General features: G+C 35.3%; 1 protein-coding gene across 4 annotated transcripts in view; it reads right to left on the bottom strand.

Moving 5' to 3' along the window:
• LOC102094856 (kinase non-catalytic C-lobe domain-containing protein 1) overlaps positions 1-12,488 on the bottom strand; it is a 63,329-nt gene that overhangs the window by 4,945 nt on the left and 45,896 nt on the right. For 3 of the 4 annotated variants that reach the window (XR_002419399.2, XM_005506975.4, XM_065067267.1), the window contains 9 exons: positions 11,958-12,358; positions 5,252-5,345; positions 5,043-5,140; positions 4,520-4,731; positions 3,068-3,181; positions 2,515-2,662; positions 2,084-2,263; positions 822-1,037; positions 461-543 (listed from right to left, as the gene is read on the bottom strand). Coding sequence is in view for 2 of the 4 variants with exons in the window: in XM_005506975.4 (XP_005507032.2) it covers positions 461-543; positions 822-1,037; positions 2,084-2,263; positions 2,515-2,662; positions 3,068-3,181; positions 4,520-4,731; positions 5,043-5,140; positions 5,252-5,345; positions 11,958-12,358 (1,546 nt within the window). In the remaining 2 variants the exon portion in view is untranslated. Of the gene's footprint in view, positions 1-460; positions 544-821; positions 1,038-2,083; positions 2,264-2,514; positions 2,663-3,067; positions 3,182-4,519; positions 4,732-5,042; positions 5,141-5,251; positions 5,346-11,957; positions 12,359-12,488 lie in introns of those variants that run through there. The other variant, XR_010473470.1, reaches the window with a different exon arrangement.

Below are 12,488 nucleotides of genomic sequence, written 5' to 3'. Positions count from 1 at the left end.
AGGCAGGGGCATTGGGCTACATGATCTTGAGAGATCTCTTCCAACCTCAGCTATTCTGTGACACCATAATGGTCTTTGAGATTTGATATACATACACATATACGTGATCAAGGAATCTGTTTCATAAACCATTAAATTTTTTTTCTGTCAAAAATGAAAACTTTGAAGCAATCCCCTCAACACAAGTCTTCATAAATATTTTGGCCTGACTCACTTTAGATTTCAGAGAAATCACCTTGCAAATATGACCTATCACATACATATACGTGCATAGGTACACAGATATACACATGCATAAAATCTCCTGAAATTCAAAATTTTTTACAAACATACTATCTAGTCTGGCAAAAATATATTAAGTTTTTAAAATGTTTTTCTCTTCCTGGACATATTAAAGGTGCAACACAGTAAATTACTGTGCACCAACAGAATAGAAGGGAATTTAGAATAAGCAACTTACTTTTGGACAGCAACACATTTGTCTTTAACACCAAGTGCTCTTGAATTTAGAAAGTGTACAGGATGACATTTATGAAACACTTCCTAAACAAAAAGAGGAAGATATATCTCTTGTTAGATGTAGCAGCTCTTTTGAAATGCTCAGGGATAAAAATGACAGAGGTTTTCTACCCCCTTGCCCCTCCCCGCCCCAAGAATAGAATTAACCAGTTTAAATTTTACTGTAAAGATTTCAAGAAAAACTTAAAAGCCTTATGAAATAAGCTTGAAACAGGGTTGGGAAATGCTAGAGAAAGGAAGCTGAGTATAAAGTAAGAAGCTCAATATTATCTGTACTTTGAAGTAAACCTAGACTTTTGTACCTGTTGCAGTAACGTCAGCTGACAACAAAGCTGTTGCACACTGTATTCTATTAAGAGATACGGTCCCACTTCATCTGCTTTAGCAAGGGAGCCTGGGAATTCTTCTGTAAAACTGTTATAGCATGGCTTTGGCAAAACTGATGAAATAGAGTACAGTCGCTCTCTCTGATATTGTGTGATTGGTCCCATACCTTTGGAAAGTTTCCAGTTAAAGTTCTGTAGACAAAAAAAATATGTAAAGCTTTGACTGCTCTGAAGCAAATATTACGTGTCCCCTTGATTTAATTTTCTGGAATGTTTTGTTAGAGAAAAACCTTCGTGGATGCAAAACTCTTCAGCTCATCTTTAAGGCTAGCCCAGACATGAATTCCTTTATTCAACATTGCTATTTTAAGTTAATATGGTATGCACAGTCAATGAGTCTGAGTAGAAGGTTGCCAGATCTCAATCACTGGTATTTAAAAAAAACTTCTGTGTATTCAAGCCATGTGTATTCATGCCATAAAATGGTTCATATTCTGAAGTCCTGTATTTTATATTTTACTTCTTACTAGCTCTATTTCTTGCACTCTTTTTGCTTAGAATCAAACATCCCTTTCCAAACAAATACTTGGTTTTCCATCATTTTCCCTTCTTTTATCTTCCAGTATCATTATGATGCAGTGACAACAAAAGAAGTCCATGTTTCTATACTCCGCTTGTCCTTTATAAGTTGAATCGCCAGTATACCCCATGGAATTCTCCACCTTTATCAGGAGGCTGATTCTAAAGTCAACTTGCACGTTATCAATACATTTGACTTCCACATGTCATTTTGGTCACTCTGTAGAGAGAGCTTTTTTCCAGGAAAAGCCTACAGTATGCTCCAGCTTCTGGGGTTACTTTTCACTAGGACACTGTATGAATCAGTAAATACAGACAGAAGTTCAAATGTTTTTGCTACAAGCTTTGAAGTTCTAGCAGAAAACCCCTCACTGCCTGTTTTCCTATATTTATAGACTTAAAAATCTATATGCCTAATAAAAAGTATTAATGTTTGACAAGGGGCAAAAGGTTTCCTAGTAACTATGAGACACATACTAGTATCAAGGATGAAGAGCTCAACTCAGAATTTTGATTATCTGATCTATTGTTACTGAAACAGCTGACAGGGCACAATTAAGGCTTAAGATGACTTCCACAGTTAAGTTTACGTCTTAGATACTTTCAAAAGAAAATTTAAAATGCAGGTACATAAATTTTACTGCAGTCTGAAGACATGCCTTTCTGGAAACATCTTCTGAGAGCTTTTTACATAGAGAATGTAATGTTTTTCTGTCCTCCTCGCCCTCATCTTCACACTTGTCCATGCTTACGCACTGATGAGCACTGCCACTCTTCCTGGCAGAAGCATCCTCAAGTAATGACAACAAGCGCTCACCATAGCCATTTAATGGAACAACCTGCAATTGCAAAACACTTTAACAGAATATTGAACTAAATTTCCCATAAATTATAAGGGAAACACAATATCGCTGTGAGATTCATGTCTGTCCAAAACTAGATATATTGAACGCAGCTGTCAAAGATAACATTTTTTTTCTTTACTCTAATTGTAATTAGGACATTTTTTTGGTAGTAACAATCTTACATACACCATAACTGACTTAGACTGATTTTTTTTCTTAAAACTTCTACTGAAATTCTGACTTACCTTGGAAGAAATAAAATCTTTTAGGGTACACAAAAGATCAGTATTTGTTGCAAAGTCTACACTGTAGCAGTCTTCAATCCAAGCCTGCAGGATGTAGAAACTGCGGTTACATATTTTGGTAAGTGCTGTGGAAGGATCCAGGCTTGCACTGGTAAGAAGAAAAAGGCACTTGTTTCACAAAAATTGATATCCCATTCCAGTTCAAAACTAAGTGCTGAAAAAACCAAAAGTATTATTGGTATTAACTGTACTATCCTAAATTATCAAGCTTCATGTCTCTAGAATCCATGGCTCTATGGAACCAAAGCTGTGGTTGTACTTAAAACCCCTCACTAAACAACCGGCAAAAGTAAGACTCAGAATTCAGAAGAAAAAAATAAGTAAGTACATTGTCAAATATTGCACTTGCTCTAGTTTCATTCTCACTTGTCAAGAGAGTCTTACAAAAGCCAACATCAAAATTCAATTTAATTAAGTAGTTATTTTCAGAAACAAGTATTGGGAGGAAAGTCAATTGTACTTTGATAATATTTTTCACAGGAAATTACTATACCTGGATAAAGTCCTGCTGATCCTATCAAGAAGAAACTGCAAAAATTCTTCTTGTGTGCAGAAATAGCGAAATGTGTAGAGAAACTGCTGTACGTAACCTTCTAAAAATGCATTTCTGTGAAGCACAAGAAAAACTTCAGACAAGCAAGAACACATTTTCTTCTTGCATCAGAGTATAGCAAGAGCAAAAAAAAAATCCTCAAAACATCAAGAATTAATAGGGATTCTAAATTCTCAAGCTCTACTTAAACCTTGATTCTTTTTTATTTTTACACACCAAATATTGTGATTGCCAACACTGAAAACATAATTTGTTTAAAAAAAAGTTTCTCTATTTGCAATTTTGTGAAGAACCATATTGACATTTCTGTTATCAGAAGTTACATTCTAAATACTGTGAAAGAACATATTTAATTTTTTTTTATAATCTCAATTAATGTTGGTTTAAAATACTTCTATTACAATAACAATGTAAAAAGTAGATACTTTAATCAAGAAAATATTTCCTGTAGCTCTAATTACAGCAGTAGTTGCTTTAACACCAGAATATGCTTGTTATACATGTGCTAAAAATCAATGCAGTTTATATTTTTTTATACACACACATATATATTTATAAACACACACTCTCAGGGTCTTAACACAGGTAAATTGTCACGTCTCCCTGATGGCTTACAGCTACCATTAAAATTTGGGCTTGATGAATGTGGAAGCTCTGATTCAAAACAATTTGTTTACTTTGTGCAAAATATTAACTACCAGGAAAAGCAGCACTCAGGATAAATAACTGGGTCTCTGAGTCAGGATGAGCTGGGAGAAGCAGCTGGGAGGAAGTTGCTCCCTCTACAGTGGCACAGGTCTGATGGAGTCTCTCAGGCACTTTCCATCCTTCATACTACTATGGCTCAGGTACCTTAAACCAACACTGCCTTCACCTTAGCTGAAGGCTAAAGGACATCTTTGTCCTCTTCTAAGCCACGAGATAAGCCTGTACCTTGATCAGTCCCAAGGACTGGGGCAATAATCTGTAAAACAAACTATATGTTTTCACATCCAGACCCTATTAATACGAAATATCAAATTATATGTTCTGAAGTATTGTAATATTCCTGGCAGTAACATAAAACCTTGATTCCATGGCAACTATCAGAGCAAAACCTCAAATAAGTACAGGATAGAAAAGTTTAAATTTATTAGGTTTTGATTTATTATCAAATCCATCGAGTTTTAATCAAATCTAAACTTAGCAGTTTGGCTTATTTCTTATCTTTTGCCATTTCCATGCCCATTTCCTTAAATAAGAGTTCACAGAAATAACATTAAACTTAATATAAGGGAGAAGATTTTCTGCAACATTGAATAACTAGGATTTATCACAGAGACTATTTTTTTCCTGAATTAGCAACTATGCCTCAACCTACTCTCAATTAAGGATGTGCAAAATATACTATACCTAGAATATAAATAAGCCATTAAACCAAGCGGTGTACCAGCCTGCAGAACTTTTATTCCATTTTGATTATTGCATTGGTGTTTCTCTGTGTTATAATAAAGAAACAATGATGAATCATCCGTAGGTGCCACATCCACGGTGTCAGTTCTCCCGTTATGAATGACTGTAGGCAGCACACAGGATTCCACACCCCACTGCTCTGCATACATGATCTGCTCAAAGATGCAAAACAATGTAAAAATAAAATGTAGGGAAATAAAGAGGAAAATCCACACAAAAGGCAGTCAACTCAAAGCCAAACACCATTTCACACAATTGCTTTTTTTTTTTTTCCTTTTTAAACAATGCTAGCAGCAATTACTAATAGCAATTATCTTTATTTAAATAATTCTTTTAGATCCTACTTAATTTGGCACTTTGACACAAACCATTTCACATTTCATATACTGACCTGAGCAGCCAACTACACTGATGCAATAATGAAATGACAAATGAAACAAAAGCACAACAAAGTCTGACTTGCCTGCACATATTTCTTCACGAGTTCAAGAAATTGCACTTTTGATTTCATCTCCTGCAGCTGTACTCTCAATTTGGGCAACACAGATTTAGTTTCAGGACCTTTCAATTTAAAACACACAGTGTAAGAACTTCAATGACTCTGACTTACAGGAAAAATCCTTAAAAGTAGTACATACCCACTTCAATACTGGCAAGTTGCTGTACTCTTACCTTTGCTGCTTCTTTCTTTCTGCAATAGTTTCTGGTAAAACTTTATGGTCTTTCTGTAATTTTTTGTCTCCATCATTAGCAATTGTTCTAGTTCCTATTTAATGAGAAAAAGGATTCTGATTAGAATGGTAAATGTAAGGTTCTCATAGGAAAACAGAAGTATCAGAAGAGAATTATTTTGTATGAAAAAAAGAAAGAACATCCAGACAGATAAGAATATGGTACTAACCAGGAAAAAATACCTTTAACAACTGTTCTCATAGGCAAGTTACAGCAGTCATCACCTGTCCCCAGAAAAGCATTAGTTATGCCACAGTTCTACAGATTAAGAACTGGAGCTGGTTTGTGTATGACGGGACCACATCTGAATCCATTTAAATATGCCTTTAGTTATAAGGCACTAACCTGATAGTTTTTTAAAAGTTACACTCAGAAGTCATCCAGAATTAAAAGTGATGGCTTCTAAAATTAGTTTGTACTCCAGAAACGCTCGGTTAAGCAGCTGACCCCCAGAACTGAAAGTCTGAATGAAAGCAATGTTTGCCATACAAGTATAATTACATTATTTTATACGACCAGGTCAGGAAGCAGACAGGATAGGTGCTCTATAAATAAAGGACAGGTCAATTTTGAAGTTAAACTTACATATTTTATATTTATGCATTTTACACAATTGAAAAAATAAAACTAAATTTCTACAGAATTATAAAACTTAAGCAATGGGTAGAAATCAAAGTATACAGGGCTTTTCACAATTAATATAAAATTTAATGTAAACATTTATATTTGTTTGCATATCAAAGGTTTCATTATTTTACCAACCAATGAAAATGGCCCATCACTTTGGGTTCAGCTTCTGATTTATTATGAAACAACAAACATCATTTGTGCTGTGTTTTATAAATGTGGCGGCTTTTGCACTTGGATGCTAAGCTAACTGCCACTGACCCAGTTACATGAAACAGCATTTTAAATGGAGTAAGCTCACTGAATGCAGCAGACAGAACTCCCACAAGCACAGTGATCAGAAAACACATAGCTCAGAGCTAACATATCAAACAACAGATTGGTAAATAGGTTAGCTTTAATAGGATGGACTTACCAGAAATTAATTTGAGTTTGAGAAAAACCTGTCACTGTTTTTCAGAAAAGCTCAAAAGGTTTAACAACATAGTTCATTAGCAGAAAGTCACAAAAGCCCTGTGGATTTTTAAAAGATTTACCGCTACCTAGGCATTACATAAAGAATATAGAAAGCACAGAAAAGTTATTACCCAGATTCTGAATTGGAAACTGCTTGCTTTTACCTAAAGGTCAGTTTTTGCTTCATCAATTAAAGTGAAACCAAGTTGATTAAGGGACTATGAACACAGAAAGGGAATCAGAAAGAGCAGTTGTTTCTTGATGTTCAGAATCTGATGGACAAAAGTGGTTTGTTTTCTGAATAACTTCATGTGAGTAGCAATTAAGTCTGTAGCAAATTTCTAATATATTCCACAACATCTTTTATTTTAGGTAGGTCTAGAATATAAACATTTTTTATGAAGCTACACATTCAATTTTTCTGCTCCCTCTGAAGAACACTTAATTTGTCAGGACACTTTTGTATAGAATATTTCTCAGTCTAGGGAACAAAGTAATGATAGAGTGACTTTCCTTACTTGGAAAAATTGCAAATTCCAATCTGTCCTCGAGGAATAAATTTTTTACATGCAGGGGGGTTGCTCCACCAAAGGACGCAGAATATTGGCAGAAGGGAAAGGAAAAGTGAAAAGGAATGGGAAAGGGAAAACGATGGCCAGAACATGCAAAACCTTCACTAGAAATGTCCTACTCACAGGCTGGGTGCACCGAAGTTTGGTGGAGGCTATTAGAAGTAGTTTATGAAATCTAGGGGATAATTGAAACCTAGTGCAGGCACAGGAGAAAAGGGCAAAGGCCAAGGGTGAAGGCTTGTGCTAGCAAGAGAACCAAAGCCAGCTTGTCAGACTACAGAAAAAAAGCTCTTCTCATTGTGAGGGCAGACTTGGACACCCCCTGAAGAAATAGCAGCCCTGGTAGCTGCCTTTCCTTCTTGCTCTGCTGCAAGGACTTGGTTTGGTTTGCCTGGACGTGCTCTGTTTGAGGGTGCAAAATCAGCAGCTCCTGGGCTAGAGGTGATGTGAGGCAGGGGACATATACACACTTGCCTAAGAACTTGTTTTGCTAAATGCGGATTAACCTTTGCTGACTTTAAGAACAACAATGAACTATGTGATAAGCACCTGCACAGTAAAGCATTAATTATTTTTATGACACTTGAAAGTGTCACCTTGACCCATAAATACTTTATTTTTTATGCTAGCTATTTCACATTTCTTCCAAACGTAAGAGTACAAGAGTAAGTATTACTATGTTTTTTTGAATCAATAGCTTGCTTAGTCCTATCGTTAATATTGTTCATCATGTTACAAATATTTTACTTTTTGCATCTTATTAAATCACAGCCTAGCTGAGGTACAGACAATATCTAAGAGGCTCCAGTAGAAAAACAGAAAAGTTAACTATTTTTACAGCAGAATATTTGACTCTGTCATAATACAATTATATGTCATGGCACTCAGAGTTTCTCAGAACCTGCATGTTCTCAAACCTACTTACAGGTATATAACATTAAAAAACTAAATAAATTTAACTGCATTTAGCTTTAAAAGGTGAATAAAGAAACATTTGAATCATACGAATGTTTTCATTGAAGAGATAAGTGTATTAACAAGATGTATATGTCTCTAAAACTGTAATTTGTGTGGTTAGACTCTCATTCAGTACCCCGTTTCAGCTGCAGACTGGACTCGAACTGACCAAGCAGACCTACCCCTATGAAAGGGTTGTACCACTAAGTCAGGACAAATGTAATCAAGCTCAAATGTCTAACTATCTTTAAACATTCACTCTTTGAAATAGTAACTCCTAAACACTGCTTTAGCACATGTTACCACAAAGCTGTACAATCAGCTCAGTTTTATTGCTGACTTTCAAAAAATATCTGTCACAGACATGGGGCAAAAAGTAGGCTGATGTAATCCTTGCCAGACAATGAAAACTAGACTCCAGTTAATCAAGTAACTAGTTTCTGAAATAAAACTGGTTAATAGATGATTTAAACAAAGAAGGATATGGTGGAGACAAACAGCTCTACCTTGCAAGAGAGGCAGAACTTTCCTCCAGCAACTCAAACCACCTTTCTGCTCCAAACAGCCACTTAGAAGCCTTCCTTTGGACTTCATAGTCCTCCTGGACTGGATATGGTAGACGTGTTTTTGCCACTAGATTTTACAGTGAGAGATTGGTAACTAGCATAATTAACTTTTTTGGGCTTCTACTTTGGCAAAAAACCTCATGTTAGTTTTCACATTGAGTCTATTCTTGTTTTAGTCAGTAATTTGGTTCAGACAAGCGCATCATTCCCTTGAAATTTGCACAGCTCTTCTTCATTGTTTATGCATTAACGGTGTTAACACTTCATAAATGCCAATTATTAATGACCACATTTATTTTCTAAATAACAAGTGCTCCAAGTATAAATGTATAAATGTATAAATGTATAAATGTGCATATTCTCAAAAAAAAACTAGTCAAAAACACATGCAGCTGTTGGCTACATCCAAGTACAACAATACACAAGGATTTATAATGTTAAATTCTACCGCTGTCAACAGTACCAGCAACATCCATATTGTTCAAAATGAGATATGAGCTGGTCTTTGCCAGCTTCTGGTATGGAGACTAAAATCATGCTATATATTTTTCATAGTTGGTTTGTAGTGTTTGGTTTGATGAATCAGGCAGCAGAGAGCACAAAGAAGCTGCTTATCACCCACATGTTGATAGTTGATTGTCTTACAGCTAAAAATAATAATTTCTTGTTGGGTGCAACAGTGCAAAAAATAGATTCACATTTCATATTTTTCCCTGTCTTTCTCATATATACTGACCAGTTAAAGCTCATAACAGTTCATCTTTTTTTTCAACAATATTGCTAATAGTTTATTTCAGAAATTGTCATGACTGATGGAGTTCCGAAAAACAGCAGGATTTTGGGAAGGTTTTCTTTGCTCAGGTTAAAAGTTCCAGATTACTGCAAATGGAGCATTATGAATCTCTAAGCTTTTATTTTAAACACATTTGGAAAAAGCTGGGTTTCACAGAAAGTCAGTGCTGTAGCAACACCAGCAGGAAGATTAAAGTTGTTGATGCTACGGCAGTGAAAGAAATAAAAATAGTCATGAGACCAAAAAGTAACTGATTTTTGAAACTATCCTCTGTTGAATTGTAGTAACAAGGCACCTTAAAATCATTTTGAATTAAAAAAGAAAGAGCATTTAATACTATATTATTAAAAATATTTTAAGACTTCATACCTGCCTTTTTAATATAAACAGTACAACATAGAATATGCGTTTCTGCACATATTAATCCATTCAAAACATTTCTATGCTGTACAAGGGTATTGAGCTTCTGTTAACCTTCTCCTCTGAAGAAAATGGCAGAATACAAACTGAATTTGACTTCATAATCGAAAATGACACTTCATAATGGTATTCTTTATAACTTGGACATAAAGGGATCTCACAAATTAGGAAGGCATTTTATATGCTACCAAACTTCTATTGTCTGCAAATAATTATCCTTGTTTGTCCATTGTTTCATATGCAGTGAAAATCACATATGTTATTCCTGCATTACTTAGAATAAGATTAGAGTCTAATTTTTGTCCAGCTCTTACGATTTCACACTAATTTTAGATAACAGAAGGAATATTAGTTCATTTACCCTCAGAGTAGTATGCATCTTTTTCAGCTATTGGAACGTGCATTCTCTTGCCCTCTAAATGAATTGTTTATTAACTGCTAAACTGAACAAATTGTACCTCATATCAATAGTAATCTTCCTCCAGTGGAATGTACTGGGCACAAACAAAATATAATTTTCTACAGAGATATCTCATGACTGTTTTCCCCCCAGCTCTTGTATGATTGTTAGGTTTGCCAAGTTCTTATACATGAATGAAAATAGGAACAATGTATAATAGCATGCATTAATTTCATAAGCAAATTCCAAAGCAGACTGTAAACACCATAAATCTTGCTTCATTTTTGTTATATGCCTGTTACATATAGAAAACAATCACTAAGTACTCAGAAGATCCATCTTTTTGATTCAAACTAAGTTGCTGAGTAGTCTGTAATAATCTTTAACTAAAAAAGACTGCCTGTTGAAACATAAAAATCTATTTAGATGCTTATGAAAACTCCTTGCTCTTGAAAATCTGTTCCTCAGTCAAGAATTAGTCCTTCAAGGAAGGGAGATTTTGCAAGCCCATTTTTCTCTAGTTGTCATGCTTACACAGGATTAAACAACTCTATAGGATTAGAAATACTAATAGGAATTTTTGAGTAGAGGTAAATTTGAGAGTGACAGTCCTGAATCCTTATTTTTTACTTTCTATTTTATTTATATTTATACAAACCAATAGTAGCTGAAGTTTCTCCTGCTATTTTTTCCTACAGACTTACACCTGAACAGTAAGGAACAACAACAAAAAAGAAGTAGAACATTTTCAATGATTCAGGCTTTAATTTGCTAATAACAGAAAAATAGTGTTTGTTTATTTTACTGAAAACTGAAGTGACATCACAGTACTTCACAAAAAAAAGCATGTAAATGGATCAATTGTGACTTAAACTGGCTATGCGGAAAGAAAGAAGTTTAGATTGTGTTCTCAGCTGTTCAGTTCTACTATGTCATACTCACTTGAAAACAAAACAACAAATTCAACTACCTGCCCGTAGTAAGGAAATCCACAAGAACAGTGCAACTCCTGCTTCATCTTTATTAAACATACATCTGGCAGAAAAAATAAGAATACACAAAGTAGACATCTATCCATTCTCAGGGACACAAAAAGATTCCAAGTGTCCCTATACTAATAGGTCTTCTGGTATTAATAATTCATTTGCTTCATTTTTCCATTCCCTTCCCAAGAACCAGCTCCAACTACTTAGATTTCTACAGTCTCATATATAATCTTTACTCTGTGGCTTTGGCCTTGAAATATTTACAAAAATATTTACGAACTGATGCTTCTTATATCTAGATGCACAAATGCAGAAATTAAGTAAATGCGATCAACACGATATTTACGGGAATGGAAGATCTTTCTAACCTAAAACAACCCACTCCCCTGCCCATGCCTCCAAGCTGATTAAAAGGAACAAAGCTGCACTCATAATGATAATCAGCCATCTCCAAGAGCAAATAGGTGCCATTCTGCTGACCAAAGAAAAGGGCTTAGAGCACATGACAGGGAGGACCTCTTGAGAGCCTGAGATACACACCAGTCATAGCCATCCTTGGCTCTTTTCTGTAATATTACCACCATGGGGTTGGTGCACATGGCAGAGGGTACTTTTCCAGTCAGCTCCAGGAAGAGAAGATGGGTTGTAGGTCAGTGATTATCCATTTCATGTCAGTGATCTTTATTTTGGAATACTTACCCTCACCCTGTTTTATTGATAAGACGTCACAAATCTCAAGGTTTTTAAAACACTTAAGAGTCAGAATTTAAAAGAAGAAAAAGGGTTTCAACTCACTATAACACAACAAATATAATACTTTCAACCAGCAAGTAAAGAGATATTTAATGATTTTAAATCAATGTACTCACCACTTTTTTAGCATCTATATTTTGTGAATCACTTGATTTCTGCTTTCCAAGATTTTTGATGTATCTATGAACTTCTGAATCAAAACATTCAGCTCCATAAAATGCACTGCTCCAACCAGGACTACAGCCATGAAAGTCAGGTAGACTGGGAGACACAAGGTAACTGTTTCCACCTGCCTTTATCACGCTCTCTTCCTCTGGTTCTCTACTTTCTTCTGCAAAGCCTGGACTAATGCCACAGTCACTGCTTTGTAAACATTGTTGCCCTCTCTTCATGTGAATAGTATTCTGTAGCCTCAATTCTTTTTTAAAATTATCTGAAGGTGACTCATCAAAATCCATTTCAGCTACTGATGAATTCATAGACTCAGCCTTCATGTCAAAGGTTGCTTTCCCTTCTCCTAAAGAGGGTGTACGGAGGGAAATAATGGTCATGTGTTGTGACGCATGTTTCGTTGAACTTAAACAGTACACACACAAAGTAGAGTTATGAGACCACCTCTGCCCTCAAACAGTGGTGTTACGTGGTTA

The sequence above is a fragment of the Columba livia genome, chromosome 6 (assembly GCF_036013475.1).
Source record: "Columba livia isolate bColLiv1 breed racing homer chromosome 6, bColLiv1.pat.W.v2, whole genome shotgun sequence".
Classification (NCBI taxonomy): Eukaryota; Metazoa; Chordata; class Aves; order Columbiformes; family Columbidae; genus Columba; species Columba livia.
The sequence above is the reverse complement of the archived record's forward strand: the minus strand, read 5'-3'. Positions and strand labels throughout refer to the sequence as shown.